The following is a 24,870-nucleotide window of genomic DNA, read 5'->3' as shown; positions in this document are numbered from 1 at the left end:
TAGCAGCACTCAGCAGGTTCATTGCAAAGCTAGGGGAGAAAGCCTTGCCCTTCTACAACCTGATGAAAAAGTCGGAAAAATTCGAGTGGACAAAGGAGGCACAGGAATCCTTCGACAACTTGAAGAAAATCTTATCGACCTCCCCAATGCTCGTGACTCCGCGCGAGAAGGAGACGTTGCTCATGTACATAGCTGCAACAACACAAGTCTTCAGCAGCGTTTTAGTCGTCGAACGAGAGGAAGCAGGGAGAGTTCATGGTGTGCAGAGGCCCGTTTATTACCTCAGCGAAGTGCTCACTCCTGCAAGGCAGAGGTATCCCCATCACCAGAAGCTGGCGTATGCAGTATGGCGGTCGGCTCGCAAGTTGCAGCACTACTTCACGGAGCACCCGATTAAAGTTGTAAGCGAAGCACCCCTGAAGAGCATAATGACCAATCCGGAAGCCACGGGTCGAGTATCCCAATGGGCTATCGAACTAGCGCCACATGACATAACTTACGTTAATCGAACGGCGATAAAATCCCAAATCCTCCCAGATTTCGTGGCAGATTGGATCCAATCACAGACGCCGGCAGTACCCGACATGTCAGGGTCATGGATAATGTACTTTGATGGGTCAAAACGGAGTACAGGTGCAGGAGCAGGAGTGGTGCTGATATCACCGCAGGGAGATAAGATGAAGTATATACTGCGTATGAATTTCTCTCTGCCGACAAACAACGAAGCAGAATACGAAGTGTTGTTGCACGGAATGAAAATGGCAAAGGCGTGTGGTGCTACTCGTCTGGAGATCTACGGAGACTCAAACTTGGTGGTGCAGCAGTCGATGAACCTATGCGACGCAGTCAGCGACAACATGATCGCCTACCAGCGGCTGTATCAGAATATGGAAGCTAAATTCGAAGGATGCGAGCTCAAACATATCGGCAGAGCCAGTAATGAGGAAGCCGACACTTTGGCAAACATCGAGTCCACATGCTCCCCCATCCCAGACGGAGTGTTTTACGAAGTGATCACTCAACGATCGATAAAAGAAAAGACGTCGGCACCTCCAAAATCATCGGCTGATGAATTAGAGGCAAGCTCAGAGCAAACTCCTTCGGCTGAAGAATCTCCAACTCCTCCTGCCGAACAAGTCCTCCTCCTCGAGCCATTATGGACCAAACCGTTCCTAGCGTATCTGACAAAGCAAGAGCTGCCAGAGGACTCTGTGGAAGCTAGGCGACATTATTACGGCTGAAATGCTACTGAAATAATATCGAAATGCTACCAAAATATTCATGTTAGCTTATTATTGATAAATGCAAGTGAAATATTGCTGAAATGGTACTCAAATTTTATGGGCATGGATATCCATAGATATCCAGGTATCCATCGGATTTGGATTTGGGGCAACATCCATGCCCATGGATACTTTCGTGGGCGGGGCAGAGCGAGGCTGATGGATTTGGGCATGGATCTGGTTTTCCTATATCCGTCCAAACCCGCTCCATTGCCATCCTTATCCTCCAACATCGCGATACAAGATGATGTCGATCTCCTTGACGAAGCACGAGATATCGCCTTGGCAAGAACAACGGTGTACCAGCAAGCGCTGAGAAACTACGACAGTCGACGAATACGCAGTCGAAGTTTCAATGTTGGGGATATGGTACTGCGGCTGAAGCAAAAAAGACCCTTGAAGCTAGAATCTCCATGGGAAGGACCATACATCATCACCGAAGTGATACCAGGAGGAGCCTATCGGCTCAAAAATCCAGCTTCAGGGAAAGACGTCGAGAATCCGTGGAACATCGCCCAATTGCGACGGTTCTATTCATAGGACACGATTGTTTTGTCAGCGGCCTATAAGGTTGCTTTTACATTATGAATAAAGATCTAATCAGATTTTCTACCTTTTTTCTTGCTTCAGGCTTTGTCATCCGAACATAACGATTGGAGCCCCTACCATCGGCTATAACTCCCATCGGGAGCGCTGGCCCAAAAGAAATATGCTTACACAGTGTCATTAATTAAAATACTCTCAGCGAGAGCTAAGATTAATGACACACAAAAACAACCAATCCAAGCCTCGAAAAATACGCGAGTGCTGAAGTTGATGGTTACATTATCACAAGATAAGGCTCAAACCGGTGCACCGCGTGACGAAGCCAAGCTCTCAAATAAATTACATATCGACTTCGTAATAACATTGCATAAAACTCAACGAAGTCGTCGAGAAAGCAGGTTGAACTGATCACTCAGCCGCACTCGACAATAAAATATCAATCAAACTAACATAGCGTGCAGCGTACGCAGTAAACAATCTTATGCAGATACAAGGTTATTACATTTATAATTGGGTTCCCCGGTCCCAGTGAGCCTTCAGTTCCTTTTCAAGGCATGATTCCATCCGAGAAACGACGGTGTAAGCAGGACCTCTAGCAACATCATAGTACTGGCCTAAATCTCTTTCAGTATTTGCTACGGTTTTCAAGTCTAGAGATGGATGACACGCCGATATTGAAGCAAAGGCAAGCTCAGCACCAGCTAGAAGCTCTTTCCGCACCAGCTGTCGAATCCTCTCAGGAGACTTAAATCGGGTGAACAAGCCAGACAAGGTTTCGGGTGCTTGGTCCAGAGGAAACAAGGTGTTCCAAACCATCGTAAGATGAGCATGGTACTTATCAAAATAGTAATGCGCCTTCATCACCCGGTACTTAAACTTCGCCATGACGACAACCTTCGGACGATGCAGCCATAAACCATGTGTTGGATGCGCAACATCGGTCATCGCCTCAACCTCTTCATGAATCTTCTTGTCCTCTTCAGCCGCATCCGAAGCTACGACTGGAAAAGGAATGAATGTCAGATAAAAGAACATTCAAGCTATGCCAGAAATCAGAAGATAGGCTAATACTTACAGCCCAAGCTTTCGGTAGCAACATGAAGACCATCGAGAGCGTATTGTTCGACAACAACCGCTATCTCTCCCTTTTTCTTCACCAAAGCAGCCATCGCACGAAGAGAAGTGATGTCTTTATTTAGACAAGACACCTGATCACGTAAGCGACGAACAAGGCCTGGCTCGTCATTACTCGAAGGGTTCGGAAAGAGCTCGGCACGGGAAGAAGATGAAGGAATCTGCAGTACAGTCATCGGTTCAGATCAAGCATTAATATAAAAACTCCCATCGGGAGCATTGAACACACATCATCATACAGGCAAAAGGATGTTTAAACTGGCAACAGAGCCGAATTTTACGAGTTACGGATGATCTTATGTACAACAAGTCAAATAACAGTTCAAGGATTCGCCGACGATGAACCAGGAGCAGACTCAGGAACAGGCTCAGCTTGTGCTTCATCCACCAGCTTCAGAAGTCGGTTGGCGCAAGTTATTGCCGATCTCTTGAAAGGCTCAAGATCGACCAAATGGTTTTCATCATCAACCGGCAGTGCCTTAGAAAACTCCTCCAATTCCGACCTCATCCCATGGCCCATAAGCAACTGAAAAGCAAGAACCGCTCCAATCAAGCGGCTGCGGAGTTTTAGTACCTCCACGGGCTCGGAAGGATCAACAAGGAAAGCTTCCACCATCTCGTCGAGAGTCTTGTCCAGCTTCATCTTTGGGAAGATCATCGAGTATAGCTTCGACAGTGCTCCCTTGGTCTTTTGCAGTAGTCTAAGGACCTGGATATTAGACTCAGCGGCAAGTGACAAAGCATCGGCTGTGGAGTCCTCCCGAAGCTGATGGCATCGGCTGACAGTTATATTGGCGGCCTCTGAAAGAGAGACGTATCAGTAATCAATGAAGAAACATCAAGAAAGAAGCGGAATATCATGAGGATTTTTACCCAATAAATTCTTGACGGATTCACGGAGGACACCTTCCTTCTCATCGATTGCAGCCGCCGCTGCACGCCTGGCATCCTGGTCATCCTTCATCTGACGCTTCAGCCTCTTCACTTCGTCCTTCAACAAGGCGTTCTCATTCTTGACATCGGTAGTAAGCCTGTTGGCCTCAACCACCTGATCAGCCGAAGATTTGACGGCCTTCCGAAGTTGGGAGTTTTCGGCCTCAAGACGAGTGAATTGTTCAGCAAAATCCACCACATCGTCGACTGTAGCGTAAATCGGCTGCAGCCAGAAAAAATCAAGAGGAGTCAGACGATAGAAACTCGGCAAAGCCAGATAGACTAAGTACTCACATGCTTACGGCCAGCCGACGGGGTGGGAGCATCATCAGGAGGAGTAACTCTCGATACTGGGACCTTCTCCACACCCGTTCGTGAAGGAGGTGTTGACTTGGCAGGAGAAGGATTTGGTTCCTTAGCCGATGCTGCTCTCTTAGAGGCTAGCTTGGCCCTCTTCACGAGAGGAACATCGTCATCATCAGAGCTACTTAAATACAGTGCACAGTTAGCATGCAGGATGACAGGAAATAAATTAAAAAGAAAAAGAGTATAGATGCTCACAGGTCCAGATCATCTTCGTCCACGAAGAAACTTGTTGAACTCTTCTTAGCAGGAGGAGGCGAAGCAGCTTCATCGGCATCATTATCTCCTCCTCTAGGACTTGATTCAGCCGATGTGATAAGGTCATCGTGTACCTACTTACGACGCCTGCTCCTGAGGAAGGCGTCATCTTCGGCAGCTTCCTCCTCTTGGACATCGCTGCCCTCAAGAACGTGCTGAACGTCCTCGGTTCCCTCAGAATCATCGTCGTCATCCTCCAGTACCACGCCGCTCTCGGGTGAGGGAGGATAACATTGGGCAACAGTGGGAGCCTGTAGAAGGAGAGAAACTTGTAAGGCACAGACAGGAAAAGAAATAATAACAGAAAACGAGGAGCGGTAAGGTTACCTCGGACGGGAGGTGTTTGAAATCATAAGGAGGACGGGCCGATGTCAAGACAATGGTGTCCTTCGTACTAAGGCATGTTAGGCGACGAACTTCGTCTCGAAGCTCATCTGCCGATAGGTCGGCAGAGTTGATCCTTGACTTGTCGCTTTTGCCAGTATAAAGCCACAACTGGTGAGGCCGGGACATCAGCGGCTGCACTCGACGTTGTAGGAACACTGAAACTACTTCAGTGCCGCACATCGTCAGGCCTCCTGTATTCTTCAAAGTGACTATCTGCTCAAATAGTTCATCGGTTGTCGCCTTTTCTTCGGGAGAAAGGACGTTTTGCCAAGACTTCTTCTTGAGAGCTACCAAGACGTCATCAAAAAGAGGGAGATTCGAACGCCGCCCAGGAACGATGGGATCTCGCAGGTAGAACCACTTGTTGCGCCAGCCTTGGACGGATTCCTTCATCGGATAGTCGAAGTAGTCGACCTCCTTCCTGACGACGAAGCCGACGCCACCGACAACGGGGGGCCATTACTGTCGTTGTGACGCTTCACATAGAAGATCTTCCTCCAAAGGCCCCAGTGAGGCTCAATGCCGAGGAAGGCCTCGCAGACGGTAATAAAAATGGAAAGGTGGAGAATGGAATTTGGGGTCAGCTGCCAGAGCTGAATCCCATAGAAGAAAAGGAGGGAGCGAAGAAACTCGTGGGCCGGAAGAGAGAGGCCACGAAACAGGAAAGCAGCGAACATGACAGTGAAGCCCTTCGGGGGCTTTGGGCGAGAAACCGAACCTGGGAGACGAATGTCATCCTCAGATGCGGAGATGAAGCCGAGAGCGCGAAGTCTGCTGATGTCGCGGTTGGAAATGGCGGAGGCGCTCCAATCGCGGCTAACTTTGCCCGCCTCCGAGGTACTGCCGCTCTTTTTCTTGCCCATGGTGAACGGAGCTTCTGGTGAAGAGGCAGAGGAACAGGGAGGCTTGAGGGAGAAGATGAGCAGTAAACGGGGTAAAAGATAAAAAGAGAAGAGGCCCCCTATTTATCCTGTAAGAATTCGTGTTCAGTCGTGGCCATAACTCCACAAAGCATCGTGGGGGGTGGAGCGGATCTGACTGTACACGTGGCGCTTGAAGAAGGAGTGGAACCGGCGGCCCATTATTCCCACGTCGTGCAAAAATCGAGGAGACGCCTCGATCGCCACGCGTGCATTGGTCAAGCCCTAAAAACTGCCCGCGCAGAGCTAGGGTGGGCCCGTCAGGTCAAGTCCTGTCAATCGGCCCACAGCAGTTACACGTCAACAGTGACGTCATAAAAGAAACTCTTGAAGAATTTGAAGGAAAAATGAAAAGTTATCGGATGAAGGACTTGAGTCTACGCCCGGCTGCAGACATCCGCACCTAGACTCGGGGGCTACTCCCATCGGGAGCGCTGACACGCACCCGATAAAATGAAGACTCGACAGAATGAACAGTCGAAGGAAGAAGGTTTGAGTCTGCACTCGGTTACAAGCGCTTGCGCCCAGACTCGGGGGGCTACTCCCATCGGGAGCGCGGCGTGCACCCGATAAAAGTTTTTTGCACTCCAGGATCATGCCCGGGGACTTGATTCTGTGTAGGGTAACGTTGTTTTGCCATCGGCAGTTAACCAAACAACAGTTGGGCACGTTACTCATTATCCTTTGCATAAAGAAAATATATCGGATGACCTATGAAGATCTGTGGAAAACATCGGCAGAGGAGAATATTCGAGTGGTACAACTTGAGTCTACGCACGGACTGCGAGCATCCGTACCTAGACTCGGGGGCTACTCCCATCGGGAGCGCTGACGCGCACCCGATAAAATGAAGACAGAGCAGATTCAAGATGAATAAGGACAATGAAGGAGAAGAACATCAGGAGAAGACATGCTTTAGTCTCTACCCGAACTATCTTCGGCTAGACACTCGGGGGCTACTGACGTGGGCACTACCCTTCGGGTAACCCACATTACCCTATCCTGTATTGACTAATTGGAGGCCCATGAAGACACCTGAAGGCGAGATGGGCCACCAGGACGACGCACCAGAAGGTTCCTTGACGGGCAAGACAAGGAAGCGATCGAACAAGGAAAGATCGGATCTAAAACTACTGTAAACCTAGTCGTACTCGGTGAGACCTCTTGAGACCTAGCCTCCTATATAAAGGCCAGGAGAGGGGCTGCCGAGGGACACGATCAATCTTAGCAATCTTAGCCAACAAAAGCTCAGAGCTAGGTCATCTTAGCAATAGCCATCTCGACGAGATCTCAGCCGAACTATTCGGCACCCCATTGTAACCCATTATCATCATAATCAAGAACAGACAGGCAGGACGTAAGGGTTTTACCTCATCGAGGGCCCCGAACCTGGGTAAATCGCTCTCCCCGCTTGTCTGTGAACCGATGTCTCGTGTCAGCTTGCAGGATTTCATCAACCCTAAGCCCCTATCGGAGGGCATTGGCGAGGAGTACCCTCGACAACCGCAGCCTATCGGCTGTACGGCGTCTGCGCCTCTCCCTCTGGCCGAACGATTGCATGGGTTTATATAGGCAGGGGCAGGCGTGTGGATGAAATCAGTTGGCTTAAACCGCGTGATCCTTTATTTTTTTTGAACACAAGGTGGGGTCAGAGACCCCAGAGGAGCAATTCATAGAAACATCCGTGGCAGGTACATTTTACAGCGAAGTCCTATGTCATCTCTTGCCCTAATAAACCTATAATTTGAAATAAGGACCTCGCACTTTACAGAAAGCACCCTGAAATTATATGAGAAAAATCAATCGAGGACAGTGCCTCTGCCACCCTTCGCCGGCGAACTCCAAGCGTCACTGCCGAGCTCAAGGAGCTGCATGCTCGAATACTCCATGCCGGCGAGAAGATTCCGCCACTGGCAACCACCAGAATGCCGGGGACGCACCACTTGGTCCTCTGGAGGCGTCGAGCTCCAGCAGATGAATCGGACGGCCTCCGATCTGGAGGTTGAAGAAGGGCCACCATGCTGGCCGAGGATCACGGCGACGAGCTCGGTCGCCATGTGTTGCGCTCGAAGAAGATCATTTGCTCCAGGATGCCTCTCCGGCGATCTGCCAAGAACGGCGTCACCAGGAGCCTCATCTTCGATTCCACCTCCATGGTGGCGAAGAAGAAGAGGATCCAGGCTAGATCCGTCCAGATCGTGGGAGAAGCCGTCGAGCTTTATTGAAGGGGGTGAGGAAGCTCCGCCGCCCTCTGCCTCCGGCTCCTTCCATCGGAGCGCCACAGAGAGCAAACCCGCCACCATCAGCCACCGGGAGCAGCTCGAGCTCCGCCGTGGCCTAGCCCCCAAGGGCATAGCGCCATACTCCACAGGGGTAAACCGAGAAAAACTACCAGATCTACACCTACACCTAAGCCTAGCTACTCCGGCGCCTACCCATGACCATCTCCGGCCGGCTAATCCGGCGGAGGAGGCCCTGGAGCGGCCCGGCCGCAGACGGTGGACTCTCAAACCCTGTAGCAGCTCCGCGTGATCCTTTACTATCTTCGTTGGTGCAAAACGTCACCCATGATGTCAGCTGTTTAGCAACCGACGGTAGACGTGAAGGAGACCTGTGCAGGATCCATGCCATATGGGTCCTTCGTACTTTGTACGTATGACTCCAGGTATATGTGTTGCATAGAGCTAGCTTTAGTTACTTGATTAAATGAATATCCAGCTAATTAATCATCCGGCCATTAGCTGGTTAAGACCATTTGAGCTAGTGTCGCATCCCCTGAATGCAGACATGTAGCTGATCGATGTGGTGCTCAAGAACTTGACTAGGTAGCTAGCTCATTTGCATTTTAAATCTTTGTAATACCACATTACTTGAACTGTCTATCAAACTTGTAATCTGTTTGCACAAATGAGTCCAATATCATATATATATATATATACTCTTTCATAAATATTTTGCCTCTCATGGGACCCACACGTCATAGGCAAACACTATTATATTACGAGGGAGCCTGGCCAATGCATGCACGTTTCATTGATCGACCAAGGTGCTGCCCAAAACATGACTAGCTAGCTAGTACCAAGTTTCAAATGTTTGGAAGATCATATTATTTGACATATTCACCAAAATTGTGAATTTTCTGGTACAAAAATCCATCAAACAATGTTGCGATAAAAATTGCACTAACAGCCCGGTCAGTTACATCATGGTGAAAATTCAACCAACATCTCATGGGAACTGCGCCGCACTAAATTTAACTACATCCAGTTATCTATCATCGACTTACATTCTGCGAACAGAAAAGAGATCAAATGAACTGCACCGCACTAAATTTAACTACATCCATGTGAACTGAGCCGCACTAAATTTAACTAGATCTAGTTGTCTATCATTGACTTCATTCTGCAAACAGAAAAAGTAACCGCTCGTCGCTAGGCCCTACTATTTTGCTATGAGCTACCGGTGAAGTCTGAAATTGCATAACCATCAGTCAACGCACCAGCAACAAGTCATCCCGGCAGCCATCTCTCCAGGTCCTGCGACAAGTCATCCCGGCAGCCATCTCTCCAGGTCATGTAGCACCACCAGGTCACCACGATGCCAATGGACACTTCGCCGCCGCCGCGCTGTCTGACAACAACCGTCTGCTAGTGAATATCCATGGTGAAGGCTGATAGATCATGTAATAAGGTTGGACGTTGAGAGTTTAGTGGTGGTGTGTTACTAAGTAGAGTCCATACCTGCGCGTCGAGACCGGCTTGGGTGTAATCCAAATTCAGTTTCTTAATTAATACATAACCACTTTTCAAAAAGAAAGAAAAAGAAAAGAAACACGCAGAAACTAACTCTCCACTAGATGTGTGTTCCCTGTCAAGCTTATATGCCGCAAATGGCTGAGTAGGTCAATTGCAAGTCAATGCTTTTTAAGTCCGAGAGAAAATCTAAAGCAAAGTAAAGAGAATAGAAATTATCCAGCACACCTCCTATTTTTAGACTGATGCAAGTTATGGGATTTTCAAAACCAATAGGTGAAAAATCTAAATTGCAGCCAGGACAGGACTGGTTGACATACAGGTGGTTCTAGACTCCGAGCGGTGTACGAGCGCCGGCGTCGTCGATTAGTTTGATCAGGCTGGCGGCGCTGCTCCGTGGACTTCGGCTTCCACCACGAGCACGTCGGCAAACCGAGGAACTGAGGGAGACGTCGGTCGCCGGGGCCTCGACCTCCCCGTCTCGCGATTTTGGTCACTCCAGATGCTTCTTTCCTTTCTCTTTTTTGGGCAAACCATGCGCCGCCCCCGTTTTGTTACTACATTGGCTTGGGCCTTTGAAATTGTTGTCAATGTACTTGACCAGATCCAAGCTCTCTTTCTCCTGTTTGTTATGCTCCAGAGAAGGCACCTGTCAAGACAATGAAAGTACATAAGTGTGGATGAATATTAGAGAGATAATGGACTGCATCCTGAAACAATGTAGCATATTGTACACGTGAGACAGAATTGAGATGAACCACACCTTGTTCCTCGAGTAAACCTTCTCCTTGTACCAAACCGGAAAGTCTGCCAGATCGACCTCAACTATCTTGATCTTATACTCCAAACCCTGGACAAGAAAGCATGTACCAAACAGAAACAGTCAATTTGGCTGCAAAAAATCATTCAGTTTTTCTCAAAAGTATGAATGACATAATTCATTGTAGTTCATGGCAATCCAGACATGTAAGCTATTTTTGACTCTTATGTGTAAAAACAACAAGAAAAGCAAAATAAAAAGTGGGATACAACCATACCGGCGAACATAATGATATGAAATGTAACACACAAATTAACATCTAATGATCGGAAAACCACATGTACAACACTACCACCTATCATCGTCTATGTTACAACTAGTGTTCACTGGATACATGGGCTGAGAAGTTCCATTCTAGTATGACATGGGGCCTAAATATTGGCTCACCCTAAGCTCCCCAGGTAATCTATTTAGTGGGAAAAATATACTAGGTTACATCTACAAAGCACATACAAACACAAAATGTACAGAGAAACACCTGTTCATCATCGGCAGAAATCTCTCCTAGCATGAATCGAAAAAAAACCACACAAATCTACTAGATCAAAAAGTTTTCAGTTAGATCGAAGATTAGCTTACCGTGGATGTAGCCGGAGACGCGGCTGATTTAGCAGGAGGCGTGGGGATGTAGCCGGACAACGCGGGGAATTAGCTGTCGGCGCGAGAAGGTAGCTGGAAATCGGCCGCTGCCACGGTGAACCGGCCGCCGCCGGCACGAGGTAGCTGCGGACGCCGCCGCGAGGAAGCAACCTCTGCCACGATGTAGCAGCCGGCACGAGGAAGCAGCCGCCGGCATGAGGAAGCGGACCCCGGCGAGAGGAAACAACCGGCGCCGACGAATCTCTCCCCCGGTGCTGTGAATCGCCGGCGAGATCGAGCGAATCGACTAAAAGAGGAAACAGCTCGTCCATAGGTAACAACTGGATAGGCTTCTGCGCGCTGGGGCCAAGAGAGTGAAACGCCCAGCTCGCGTCGGGTCGTCCGATCGCGATCGCGCGGCCACAAAACGTGACCTCGGTGTAACCCTTGAACAAGGTCGACTGAGTAATAGAAATTGCGTAACAGAACCCGCTAGTCCCATTCTCCCCCATTCTCCTCGCACTCAGCCGCCGCTCCTCTCTTCCCCAAATCCCCAATCGACAGCGCCCTGCTCGACCCCAAATAAACCACCAGCGGCGGGCGGCAGACGTCGGCGGTCCGTGCACCTCCGGCCGTCCCTTCCCGTGGGTCACAGCTACTCCTCCCGTTCTCCTCCTCAAGATCTAAGGCAAGTCGCAAGTGACGGCCAGACAACGACGGCGACCGGCGAATCCACGAAGACGGTGACGGTTGAGAGTAGGAGCACGTACAGGCGAGGCTTGTAGCAGTCGGGGACCATCTGCATCCACGGATCCATCAAGGTAATAGGAAATTTCTACTCCTTTTTTCATGTATTATGAGCGATCCTGCATACTGCATACAACACATCGACCAAATCACACTTGCTAGTTGCAGCGACTCAAATGATGGATACAGATCCGTATTCTACTGGGACTAGACAAGCTCACGTAGGAATTTGTGCAAGTGGGAGGTCAGCAGTTTAGGATAAAACAAATATGAAAGTAGTCTGTCTGTACATTGTACATCTATTTGTTCCAATAACTTATTATGTAGTTATGTGCTCCTTGATTTGTTAGAGTTCATCACTGATTGGCTGCAGCAGAAAACAGTCTGTTCAGATAATTGTTGTGTAATTTGTGGTACTGTGTGGTAGGAATGGCATCAAGTTCAAGTGAGTCTGTTGAGCAGGAAAATGTCCCATCTCCAGTTCGTTTGAAGAGAAAGCCCACATATATGGTGTGGAATGAGTTCAATAGGGTTATTCTTGCTACTGGAGAATTGAAGGCTGAATGTGTATGGTGTCACGTGCTGTTTGGAGGAGAATTTAGAAATGGGACATACTGAATCATGAATACTATTCAAAGAAGGTGCAGGGAATATTGAAGACAAAGAAGATGCAGGATCAAAACAGGTTACTTGAATAGGATTGTGCATCACAGCATTTTGTTAATCACAACACTAGATTTTTGTAAAATGTTGAAGGTCTACAGGAATTTCGGAGTTATGGTAACTTCAACATGTTGCTCCAGTCCTTCGGTAATCGGTAGTGCTTTGTCCGAGACTGGAAACTGCAACCCCAAGTCCCAATAGGATGGTGATTTGTATGTTTTATAACAAAAGGTTAAACAAGCAACGATGGAATAGATTCTAAAAAAATGTAGTCCATTAAACCATTAGAAGGCATGGAATGGAATATAAGCATTCTTGTACATTACATATGACACTTACATATACATGTACAGCATTAGACAGCAAAGTTCCGTATAAATTGCATGGACATACTGAAGTTACTTTTTTTCTATTAAAAATAAGGAAGAAAACAAAATCTCAAGACATATCAGCCACACATATGCATCAAGAAAACCGTTATCAAACATGAAGATTACCTTAGAGGCAAGGCAATCTTGTTTTGGTGATCAGAAACGGCTAGCCCCACATACTTACTGCCAACATCGAGCCCAAGCAGCCGGCCCTGCTTCTTTGACCCACCCTCAAGTACTTTCCGGAACAACTCCTCCGCTTTGAGCAGCCTCATTGTATGCCTCCTCTGCTTTCAACTGCGAGCACAGAAAGGCAGGATGATGATGGTACATCACAAACATGTGCAAAAGCACTCTTAATTTTTCTATATTCATCCCAAATTTCAGAAAATCAAAGAGTTCAGATGGATTCACATCACAGTGTTACCCCCACCGAGTTCACGGAGGATGGATTAGTGGGGAAACCGATCTAGATTAATGATTCTATGCAGTGTCAAAACGAAAACCTGAACATGGTCAGAACTCAGAAGACATCGCATAAAAAACTTCTGTCAAATGGAACTCGAGTGCAGCCTCAACCAAGATTATGGATAGTTGGTACTACAGCATGCTAGAAGATATATGGACTTGTAACGGCGGAATAACACATATGGTAGGCCTACTAGTTACTAATTTCCCCCTTTGGCACTGTTATCTTTTCATTAAACTACTAATCCAGTGTACTAGTCTAATCATATTCTGAAATTACCACTCTGCCGTCGTCTCTTTTCTTCAGGTCTCGGCAGACAGAGACGTCGCTCGTTCTCTACTCTTTCTGCTCGTCCTGCCCGTGACCCCTAGCCGCAGGAGCCGCTGCATCTCGCCTCCGTCGGCCCAGGGAGGCAGTTACGAACTGCGCAGCGCCGGCGAGCTAGCCTAGCTCGTCAATGTTCGGCGTCGCACTAGACCGTGTGCCAGGGAAAACGTAGGAGGGGAGATAGTGGAGTTGGGGCGCGTGTGCTCACCCGATTCGCTCGGCAGCAGCGGGCAACAGCCGGTCGGAGCAGAGATCGGTGGTGGCCGGCGGAGCTGAGGCCCGACGGCGACCAGCAGAGCAGAGGTCCGCGCTAATCTGGAGCGACCCAACCTGGAGGAGACGCCGCCGGTGGAGAATGCGCGCCGCGCCGGGGCGCCAGGGAAGCAAAGAGGAGCGAGCTGCCAGGGTGCGGCGGCCGGGGGTTTGCAGCTCGTCGGAAGAAAATTTGGAGCTGCAAGCAGGCCTATGTGCTGGGCTGGGCTGGGCCAGCAATATACTTAGGGGCTCAGATATCAAGCACTGGAGACCACACTGAACTGGTGCTCAGATTGACAGATTCGGAGATTCCCAGGTCCTCCCTCCTCTTCAGCCATCGGTGGTCGGAGACTGCACGACGACGAGCAGAGAAGCTCCCATGGCGGAGGCAGCAACAGAGCAGCGGAGCCCCGACAAGCCGCGCCCCGTCCGCTGTATCATGAAGCTAGGTGCTCGCCCCAGTCGTATCTTTCTTGCGCTGTTGCGCATTTCTCTATAGCTGTGTATTTCCCCTGCAGCCGGTGCTGATCGATTCAGAGCATGAAATCTGCCGACGCAGGTGGAGCGGCCATCACGAACAAGGGGGAGCTGCAGAGCATCGACGAGGGGAGCCTGCGGTCGACGTGCGCGCAGCTGCGGCAGGCCATGTCCGGGTCCGGCGCCGCCACCCCGGAGAAGGTCATGGGGATGGACTGGAGCAGGAGGCCCGGCGATTATTAGAAGTAGAATTTAGAAATGGGACATACTGAAATTCTCGTAGCCACAAAGCCAGCCTTCACCAGGGGTGTATGCAACCCTCCCTTATGAACTCCAGATCTACTTGCTTGGAAGTGAACAAAAGAACCTGAAGCATTAAATTCAGGTAGCAGATTATTACAATCTCGACATCATTGAACAACACAATTACAAACTCAAACTCTAGCGGTCCAATTATAGGTACTGGTATTACAGGCAACATGATATTAACCAATCTCCCTTGTTAGTGTTTTCGCAAAAAAAAAAACTCCCTTGTTGTTTAGCACTGTCCCTTAGGAAGGACCCAGAGACTATCAATCAGACGAGCCAACTTAAATTGAAATCCACAAAAACGTCGAAAAACAATGTGCTGAACCTGCTCGCTAACTGGGAGGAATTTCACGGGCACTTGGCAGTTAGCAATCATGTTCATCTGGATTCTACACGACTACACCACAAACCACCCAGACAAGCTCATCATCAGCAAGCCAAAGACAGAGAACCACAACCCAGAGGCAACAACAGATTTCGAGCTATACATACCGGCATCATGGACGACGATGAAGTTGGTGTCGATCCCCAGCCCCGCCATATCCCTGAACCCCTCCGTGTCCACGGCTGGGTCGGCCGGATCGTCGGGCCTCCTGCTCCAGTCCATCCCCATGACCTTCTCCGGGGTGGCGTCGCCGGACCCGGACATGGCCTGCCGCAGCTGCGCGCACGCCGACCGCAGGCTCCCCTCGTCGATGCTCTGCAGCTCCCCCTTGTTCGTGATGGCCGCTCCGCCTGCGTCGGCAGATTTCATGCTCTGAATCGATCAGCACCGGCTGCAGGGGAAATACACAGCTATAGAGAAGTGCGCAACAGCGCAAGAAAGATACGACTGGGGCGAGCACCTAGCTTCACGATACAGCGGACGGGGCGCGGCTTGTCGGGGCTCCGCTGCTCTGTTGCTGCCTCCGCCATGGGAGCTTCTCTGCTCGTCGTCGCGCAGTCTCCGACCACCGATGGCTGAAGAGGAGGGAGGACCTGGGAATCTTCGAATCTGTCAATCTGAGCACCAGTTCAGTGTGGTCTCCAGTGCTTGATATCTGAGCCCCTAAGTATATTGCTGGCCCAGCCCAGCCCAGCACATAGGCCTGCTTGCAGCTCCAAATTTTCTTCCGACGAGCTGCAAACCCCCGGCCGCCGCACCCTGGCAGCTCGCTCCTCTTTGCTTCCCCGGCGCCCCGGCGCGGCGCGCATTCTCCACCGGCGGTGTCTCCTCCAGGTTGGGTCGCTCCAGATTAGCGCGGACCTCTGCTCTGCTGGTCGCCGTCGGGCCTCAGCTCCGCCGGCCGCCACCGATCTCTGCTCCGACCGGCTGTTGCCCGCTGCTGCCGAGCGAATCGGGTGAGCACACGCGCCCCAACTCCACTATCTCCCCTCCTACGTTTTCCCTGGCACACGGTCCAGTGCGACGCCGAACATTAACGAGCTAGGCTAGCTCGCCGGCGCTGCGCTGTTCGTAACTTCCTCCCTGGGCCGACGGAGGCGAGATGCAGCGGCTCCTGCGGCTAGGGGTCACGGGCAGGACGAGCAGAAAGAGTAGAGAACGAGCGACGTCTCTGTCTGCCGAGACCTGAAGAAAAGAGACGACGGCAGATTGGTAATTTTAGAATATGATTAGACTAGTACACTGGATTAGTAGCTTAATGAAAAGATAACAGTGCCAAAGGGGGAAATTAGTAACTAGTAGGCCTACCATATATGTTATTCCGCCCTTACAAGTACATATATCTTCTAGCATGCTGTAGTACCAACTGTCCATAATCTTGGCTGAGGCTGCACTCGAGTTCTTTTTCACAGAAGTTTCTTATGCGATGTCTTCTGAGTTCTGACCATGTTCGTTTTGACACTGCATAGAAGCATTAATCTAGATCGCTTTCCCCACTAATCCATCCTCCGTGAACTCGGTGGGGGTAACACTGTGATGTGAATCCATCTGAACTCTTTGATTTTCTGAAATTTGGGATGAATATAGAAAAATTAAGAGTGCTTTTGCACATGTCTGTGATGTACCATCATCATCCTGCCTTTCTGTGCTCGCAGTTGAAAGCAGAGGAGGCATACAATGAGGCTGCTCAAAGCGGAGGAGTTGTTCCGGAAAGTACTTGAGGGTGGGTCAAAGAAGCAGGGCCGGCTGCTTGGGCTCGATGTTGGCAGTAAGTATGTGGGGCTAGCCGTTTCTGATCCCCAAAACAAGATTGCCTTGCCTCTAAGGTAATCTTCATGTTTGATAACGGTTTTCTTGATGCATATGTGTGGCTGATATGTCTTGAGATTTTGCTTTCTTCCTTATTTTTAATAGAAAAAAAAAGTAACTTCAGTATGTCCATGCAATTTATACGGAACTTTGCTGTCTGATGTTGTACATGTATATGTAAGTGTCATATGTAATGTACAAGAATGCTTATATTCCATTCCATGCCGTCTAATGGTTTAATGGACTACATTTTTTACAATCTGTTCCATCGTTGCTTGTTTAACCTTTTGTTATAAAACATACAAATCACCATCCTATTGGGACTTGGGGTTGCAGTTTCCAGTCTCGGACAAAGCACTACCGATTACCGAAGGACTGGAGCAACATGTTGAAGTTGCCATAACTCCACTTTATAGGAAATTCCTGTAGACCTTCAACATTTTACAAAAATCTAGTGTTGTGATTAACAAAATGCTGTGATGCACAATCCTATTCAAGTAACCTGTTTTGATCCTGCATCTTCTTTGCTTTCAATATTCCCTGCACCTTCTTTGAATAGTATTCATGATTCAGGAGTTTAGAGTTTTTGGTCAAGAGTAACTTCATTTATACCCAGTCAGGTTGGACTAGGGAAGTCCAATTTTCTTTTGATGAGCTCTGCTAGGCTACATGTCTTTCTAACTATCTGAGCACTTGAGCAGTGGAGTTCAAACTTCCTGCAGTGTTAATGCACTCATTGCGTCTATTGTTAGTATAAATAATGCAGTCAAGTCTGTTGAGGCATTAAATAACTATTATCTGAGACCGTCTTGTAGAGAGGTAGGGGAGGTGCTCTTGCTCTGGGAGGCAAGGTGAAGACTTATTCTTCTATTTTATTGCATCCTTATCTGAGGGTACATGATAGTTTTATATAATATGGTGCACTTCATCCACAAGCCGGAACTAGACTTCAACCAGAATCCTACTATTTCTCGATTCTTCCTAATTTAAAGATGAACTACTCAGAGATCATCAGGATCCACTCCCTAGCTTGGTCTGTGTGGGCCATGTGCTGTTCAAATAACTCCTGACTATGATTCTCAGTTTCTTGGATATGGATTGTCATCTTAAATTTGAAATAACCTGCTTCCTCTATTGTAGTCAATACTTTTATCTTGAGAAAAAATATTATGATAGTTTTGTAGTTTATATTTTTTATGATCTGGTGATGAGATAGATGATGTGATTGCATTGGCTTAATAAAGTAAACTTACATATTGGAACTAATATGCACATTGACTGCATCTTGCAGTGTGTTGGGTAGGACAAAGACAAACATCGACTTGATGGCAGATGATTTCAAAACACTGGTATGTTCATGTGCCTGTTCACATCTAAAACTTACTCATCAACATGAATTCAAGTATTCAACATGCAATGTCAGTTTATTCTATATCGAACGCTTTGCACCCCCGCGAACATTTATAAAATTTCATTGATTGAGTTTGATTTTGCATTCTGAAAAGCACACTTTGCTTCTAGTCAGTGGTAAAAAAGGGAAATTTGTTCTTATTTGCATTAAGTCAGGGTTTCATGTCTTGTCTGTATTGGCTTATTTCCCATCTTGCTTACCTTCCCAAGATATTTAAGGGCAGCATTGATGATTGACCTTGGACAAATCAAAAAGATTTAGCAATATAAACGTCACCATTTATGGAAGTTGGATTTTTCTTTCCATATGCAACTGTGCAGAACAAGATAGTCACCTCTGAGTATTGCTATACTGTAATGGCGCAATCATTGGCCGCACTTCGTAAAATTTAACCAATGCTGGTACTAACTTGAATTTCCATATCCTCCTGGATGGGTATTCACAACTCCTAACTTGAGATTTGTGTGTAGAATGGAGCTGAATCAAGCTTGGTTGAAGCTAATTTACAGATATGAGCCATACATAGTCTAAATAGGACTAGTAGAATCTTGTAGCCAAAAAAAGAGCATAGATTTAACATTTATTTTGGATGTTAAAGATAAAGCCATCACGTGGGCATAGCATGCACACATAATATTAAGTTAAATTAGCAAATAGCTGTAGTTTTCTTTTGTTACTTTTTCCTTCCGTATTTCATTTGGTTTTACTATTCTTTAATGAGTGACCAGTTGTGTTCTTTAGGAAACATTGAATACCATAATTTATTTTGTGAACCTGCAGCATATTATGCATATTTAACTCATGTTAGGCTCTGTTTGGCATGCGGGTGGCATTTTAAGTTAGTTTTTGCTATTTTCATACATGAAATAATTGCTAACCACTATTTTAAAATCATAATAAAACTATCTTACTAGATGCAGTAAAGATTCCTATAACTAAGTAGATTTTGAATCACAATGTGACAGAACACATGAAAGAGTCAAAGAGAAACTAGCCCTTGGCTGAACTGAGGTAGTAGTTTTTTTGACGAGTTACAAACTTAGTAATTTCTCAAATCTCAATCATTACTTGTGTTCAGCTGTTCCATATGTTGTAGTTTTCTTGATTTCTGACCTCTTTTCAACTGTTGGTTGTGCACATTGAAATTGCAATGCCATTTTCTTTTTTGTGAATAGGTTAAGAAGTACTCCCTCGAAGGGCTTATTGTGGGTTATCCATTCAACTTACAGGGACAATCTTCTCCAGATGTAAAATGTCCTTCTGCTAGTATAGTTCACCGCCTGTTTGACCTTTATTTATGTTCTTTAATGTCTTCTTTTCTGTAAAGCAGGCAATACAAGTAAGCCTTCTTGTTGGAGAACTTTCTAAAACTGGGAAACTTGATAATTTGGGCTACACATATTGGGATGAAAATTTTACCTCAAAGGTGACAACTCTCTTTTCCTCTGTGCACATTTTTATTGAAGCAGGAGAAGGGGTGGAGTGCAGTACCCACTGGTTACATTGTAGTTTTATAAGACTGCTATAGGTTGTTTTGTGGGAAAATAATGGCATGTCTGTTTCCGAATGAGTTGATGGTGAAGTTTTCTGACCGATCTTGATGTTTTTGCAGTGTGTGGAAGCCCTTCTAAATCCTCTGAAACTAAGTACTCCGGTAGAGACCAAAACCATGACAGATAAGTTTGCTGCAGTTTGCATACTCCAGGTACATACACCAAGTACCAGGCTGACATCATATTCCAGTCAGTTGGTTCATGCTTTCAGTTGAGATAATCATCATGGTAGATCTGTAGGTCCAGCTGAATATCTGCGTTAGTGACATTGTGAATTAATGTTCTTTGTGGACAGGGCTATCTAGATAACATGAACAGAGCTATGAGATCCACAGACGATTGTAAAGAGTAAGGTGACACCTGAGCTCCATGTACACTAAACCAAGAAATATCATTGGGTCAGCTTCTGGTAAGCTTTCATGTCTGATTTTGATAGAACCTTTTTGTTGTTGTTATCATGTCTGTAGCTTACATAGTTTGATGAGCTTATTTTACTTCTGAAATGTTCTCCAGCCTAGCGGTCAGGTCTCCCTTTAAAGCATGGATGTGAAACCAGTTCCTCATGTCGGTACATTGATATGCAGTTCTTCGGGGCGTGAAGGAAACTCTGAGCTGGTGCGTTGTTAGGCTTGTACAGCTGACATATTTCTACTGACAGTTCATCATCTGGCAAAAGAAGCTTTCCTGCTTAGCCGCTGAAGGCAAATTTGTTAGTAGATGATACTAAACTATTTGAGACTGTTCTTCCTTCCTTTCTTTCTTTCAACCTCTGTTTGCTTATGATAGTTTTGGCATTAGCATAGTTGTGATAATGCCTGCATGCCATAAAGCTACACGAGAGGTGCGAGACGCATTGCCTAGACTAATATCGTCCTTTCCATAAATTAAGCATGCAAATGCATTGTTAGCAGCCTGGGTAATTAACCCCCTTCCTGCAACTTTCGGTTTGTTTGTCGAACCAAGAATGATCAGGTGAGCTGTTGGGAGATGATGTTTCCCTTTCTCCAAAAGGGACAAACCAGTTTTCATGCCTCAGAACACATATTCATCATGATGCTGATAATTCAATTTTGTCTCGGTACGCTGCGTGTGCTCACTGAGATTTCCCTGCACGCAGGCATTGATGCATATATTCGTGTCTTATTCCGCTCCTTTTTGGATTGTGTGCGCAACGGATTGATCTTTGGATTACGTACGGAATTTTGTGATAAAAATCTTCGTTGCCTGCACACAACAGATCTCAAATCCGATCCTACTAAGTTAGGCTCACGAAGAATTTTGTGACGATGGGCAACTTGACTAACCTCGTCTATCCAAGTCACGGCTCTACAGAATATAAGCAAAGGGAGAAAAATGGAGCCACTTGTCGAGCTACAAACTCTCGTGGATATGCTAAAAATCTATTCTACTCCGTACATTTCTACACAACAAGTCTAGAAGCAGTAGTAGTATATTTTCCTTGTACTTCTTCCTTTTCCTCGCTGCCCCTGCCAGCTGCTCCATGCGAAGTCAACACAGTTGACACTTGACAGCGTCGAGCAGAAGAGATTTCACAGGCAAGGAAAGACAGGTCAGGAACACATGAAATCAGCCGTCGACCGTACTGTTATACTGTCTACAATAATTTGATTCCATCAGGCTGCGTGACGTTTCGACGATCTCGCAGCCGCTGGTGGTCGCCGAGCCGGCCGGCGGTTTTGGACCGAATGCATGCACTAGCTACTTGGGCGCTCGTCCATTTGTTTATCTTTCTGGCGATTTCTTGACCAGATGATCCGTCAGCATTCCACGAATTCTTGGTGTTGATTTTGCTCATCCAACTGTTGAGTTTGACTAAGGCCACCAATATGGCTAATCTGCTTAGAAAGGATATACTAAGGGATTGCCGCTAGTACTAATCTTGCAGTATTGCCTTGAAGAGTAAGTACCTAACTTCTCTTAATATTTTTTCGCAAAAGAAAAAATTTCTCTTAATATTTATGTTCCATATAAGTTGTCGCTGATTTGGATGTAACGCCACAAAAATTAGCAGCAACTAATATGGAACAGAGTTTGTGTGTAGATACATCCCAATCAAAAACAACCAATATAGAACAGAGTGTATGTCTAGATACATCTAAATCAGCGACAATTTATATGGAGCGGAGGGAGTACCCTTTATGAAGTAGGTACATTTCATTGTCCATTATCATCATCTTTATTTTTGGTGCCTCTGATACAGATAGTCTAGCAGCCCATGCAAGAGCATCGTTTTTTTTTGGTTTTTTTTACGGTACCTTTTACCACACCTGAGAAGTGGAGAGGTATGATTTAGATAACGGTCAGGATTAAACGGCCCGACAGCCCATCAAGACGTAGATAGTGAGGGAAAAAATTAAAAGTAGCAGTACCGAGACCGGCCCAACAATTGGCCCAGCACGGGACGTCCTATGGCACAAACGCCGCCTCGAACATCATCCCGTCGTCCGTGTGGAGCGCGACAGCCGCCGCCATCGACACCATCGGCATCATGTCGTCCTACCTGGAGCGCGACCGCCACCGCCGCCATCGACACCCGGCCTTCCTGCATCTAGGGCGAACGCCGCCGCCACCTACGACTCCCCGTCGTCCTGCATCCAGGGCGACCGCAGCCGCCAGCGGATCGGCCCGGTCATGCATCTCCGGCACCAGGTCGACGCCGTCGCAACATCGAGAGACGCCGACTCTAGGTAGCGTATTTCTCATCACCCCACCTAGCCAACGGAAAAATAGGCACGGTGTTACCTTTCTGGCTTGCCACTTGATGCATCTCGAAGGCTTGAATGCCATGGCCAGCATCCGCGGATACGCAGCGACACTGAACACTGTATTCTGGATGCAGGGCGACAGGGCTGCAACTTGTTTTGTCCATGTCGGTATTCGAGCCTATTCCTAGGTTTGTAACTAGGTTCTTCATTGCATCTTTTAGAGAGAATAGTACACAAATGATTTGCAGAGATATGAAATCGTTGAGTCAAGTCACCATAAGACCAAATTGCCGGAATTCAGTAACTAGTCATGGCTAGGCAGCAGGCATAGAATGGGTGGAGTGGGCTACAATGCTACTGCTATTGTTACAGGAAATAAGAAGAGTCGGAAGAGTTGAAAGTTAGGTTCCCAGTAACCATGCTTTATGAAGGGAAATAGAAGAAATTGAAGTATGTCCACACTAACCTAGTATAAGATAGTATTAGACATCCCTTGCTTTTGGTCATGGTCCAGCTGAATGGTGCAGATATATTCTGGAGGTCGGTCCCGTTGGGCGTGGCTGGCGAGCGATGCCACCAGTAGGTAGACGCCGCTGCAACATCAACAGACGCCAGACAAACTCGTCGGCAGGTACGTTGAGTTGCATAAGAAATTCCTTCAACTTTCTGGTGGTACTAATGGGATCTTTGCTAGGAGCTTCCACATGCATCTCAAGGCCCCAGTAAGTTTTAGTTCACGGTGAACTTTAGTACCAGTGAGATGTTAAATCATTGATCTAATTTAGTACCAACCTGTTGTATAGCCACAACATATGTCTGAGTGAGAAAGCTATGCCATTTATGTATACAATGATAGTTACATATCAACAAGGATAACTGTTATTTTGGTCAACCATTGTGAAATCTGCAACAAGCCTGGGACTGAAATTATGGACACTAACTGATCATATGATAAATTTCATTTGAGTATGTTCGGTCTAGACACTCTAGCAGAGACCATTGTACAGTTGAGAGCACCGAAAGAACAGTCAGGACAACTGAGAGAAAGGTCTGGCAATAAGAGTTAACCTTATATTTGGAAACTTTGTCCAACTATGTTAAGTCCTTATTCTAGATTTCGATATAAGATATTAGTGATTGGAGAAATAAAATTCACTGTGTGTATGCCTGGAATTCCTCTAGACACTCTGAAAAATTAAAATTCACTGCATGTATGCCTGGCATGCAATTTCTTTTGCTAGTGCAGCACTATTGGTTTTTGTAAGATTTATGTGCCTCAGTGTTGTTGGGTTTCGTTTAGTCCATGATTTGGTCAGTGATAATGAGATAGTTAAGATGCTGATGTATGGATGCTAATATATTAACTCCTATTTATTCAGGTACATTGACTGTATGGATGCTGCTCCTCAGGGGATTCTTGATCTCTGCTTATGCATTGGATAGCCACTCCTTATGGGATTCTTGATCATGGATGTGTTAAGTTGATTCAAATGGCACACATGGTCATAGCCGTAGTTAATTTGCAGGATCAAAACAAAAGTTTTCTTGCTACAATGAAGGTTTCTTTGTAGCTATGTTGATTCACTGATGTCCATCAAGCACTACCCGCAGGCAGATGTAAAAGGCAAGCAACAAGCTGTTGTCAACTATCAGGAGATTAAGAGAGAGAGGTGGTTTCAGCAACGATGTCAGAAACTGGCTCGTACATGGCTAAAACCTGATGCAGGCTTCCTGAAGCTTAACGTGGATGGGTCTTATAGTGAACAGGCAGGGAACGGGGGTGCTGGCTTGGTCCTGCGGGATGATACTGGATCAGTTTTGTTGTGTGCCTGCCGATACATTCCAGCATGCACCTCGCCACTGGAAGCTGAGCTTGTTGCTTGCAGGGAAGGCATTGCCAAGACAAGAGAATGGTCTGATCAGCCTTGCATTGTTGAGATGGACAGTGTGGAAGCAGTCCGGATGATCAAGTCTCCGGGCTTGGACAGATCATGTTTCAGTCATACGGTGCAAGAAATCAAGCAATCGATGTAGCTAGATCCTAGGTAGAAGTTGTTAGCAGTCGATAGGAACCAAAATCATTCTGGTCATTTGTTAGCAAATAGGGGAAGATTGAGTGCTGAAAATGTAACCTGGATCAGGATGTTTATGTGTGTTGCCTACAGGCCGGAGGCTTCTCCTGTAGCTTAATCAGTACTATATTTATTTCGCAAAAAAAAAGAGTAGAAGCCGTAGTTAATTTGCAAGAAAAAACTCAGTATTGCTGGTGTTTTCTTTCTCCGTTCCATGTATCCCTTGAATGAAATGAAATGATAGCTTAGTAAAAGGTCTTGACAAAGAGAGCATTTTCTCCAGTGAGGTTCAGGGTCTAGATGAGGGTGGTGGTACCAGAA

At 46.8% G+C, this 24,870-nt stretch overlaps 2 protein-coding genes and 2 long non-coding RNA genes across 6 annotated transcripts; 2 read left to right on the top strand and 2 right to left on the bottom strand.

Moving 5' to 3' along the window:
• Positions 1–8,979: 8,979 nt before the first annotated feature.
• LOC127306771 (uncharacterized) lies at positions 8,980–11,344 on the bottom strand. 2 transcript variants are annotated; one of them, XR_011747468.1, is made up of 4 exons: positions 10,976–11,344; positions 10,340–10,426; positions 9,565–10,225; positions 8,980–9,454 (listed from the first exon to the last, which is right to left on the bottom strand). It is a non-coding gene; the product is annotated as an uncharacterized lncRNA (long non-coding RNA). The 2 variants fall into 2 exon arrangements; XR_007854862.2 differs by having other exon boundaries at positions 9,897–10,225; positions 10,976–11,333.
• Positions 11,345–11,449: 105 nt separating this feature from the next.
• LOC127306769 (uncharacterized) lies at positions 11,450–20,661 on the top strand. Of its 2 annotated transcripts, none has more exons than XM_051337474.2 (8): positions 11,450–11,796; positions 16,634–16,804; positions 18,079–18,136; positions 19,374–19,445; positions 19,529–19,624; positions 19,811–19,903; positions 20,047–20,160; positions 20,336–20,661. In XM_051337474.2, the coding sequence occupies exons 2-7, from the start codon at positions 16,656–16,658 to the stop codon at positions 20,101–20,103; spliced, it is 525 nt and encodes a 174-aa protein (XP_051193434.1). In that variant the 5' UTR covers positions 11,450–11,796; positions 16,634–16,655; the 3' UTR covers positions 20,104–20,160; positions 20,336–20,661. The 2 variants fall into 2 exon arrangements, with proteins under 2 accessions (XP_051193434.1, XP_051193433.1); XM_051337473.2 differs by having other exon boundaries at positions 11,451–11,796; positions 20,265–20,661.
• On the bottom strand, positions 14,876–15,564 carry LOC127306770 (isopentenyl phosphate kinase-like). The gene has a single exon (XM_071822808.1). The coding sequence runs from the start codon at positions 15,345–15,347 to the stop codon at positions 14,991–14,993; it is 357 nt and encodes a 118-aa protein (XP_071678909.1). The 5' UTR covers positions 15,348–15,564; the 3' UTR covers positions 14,876–14,990.
• Positions 20,662–22,198: 1,537 nt separating the features above from the next.
• On the top strand, positions 22,199–24,732 carry LOC127306772 (uncharacterized). Its single transcript, XR_007854863.2, has 3 exons — positions 22,199–22,459; positions 23,005–23,108; positions 23,857–24,732. It is a non-coding gene; the product is annotated as an uncharacterized lncRNA (long non-coding RNA).
• The last annotated feature ends 138 nt before the right edge of the window (positions 24,733–24,870 follow it).

This window comes from Lolium perenne, chromosome 6 (genome assembly GCF_019359855.2).
Source record: "Lolium perenne isolate Kyuss_39 chromosome 6, Kyuss_2.0, whole genome shotgun sequence".
In the NCBI taxonomy this organism is placed as follows: Eukaryota; Viridiplantae; Streptophyta; class Magnoliopsida; order Poales; family Poaceae; genus Lolium; species Lolium perenne.
This window is presented reverse-complemented; position numbering and strand designations above follow the sequence as displayed.

What these genes read in the sequence shown, in the direction of transcription:
- LOC127306770 (XM_071822808.1), bottom strand. Translation starts at nt 15,347, where the DNA reads ATGAAATCTGCCGACGCAGGCGGAGCGGCCATCACGAACAAGGGGGAG.
- LOC127306769 (XM_051337474.2), top strand. Translation starts at nt 16,656, where the DNA reads ATGAGGCTGCTCAAAGCGGAGGAGTTGTTCCGGAAAGTACTTGAGGGT. An exon ending in AGGGACAATCTTCTCCAGAT is followed by an intron (nt 19,446 to 19,528) that starts GTAAAATGTCCT and finishes TCTGTAAAGCAG; the next exon opens with GCAATACAAGTAAGCCTTCT. An exon ending in CTGCAGTTTGCATACTCCAG is followed by an intron (nt 19,904 to 20,046) that starts GTACATACACCA and finishes CTTTGTGGACAG; the next exon opens with GGCTATCTAGATAACATGAA.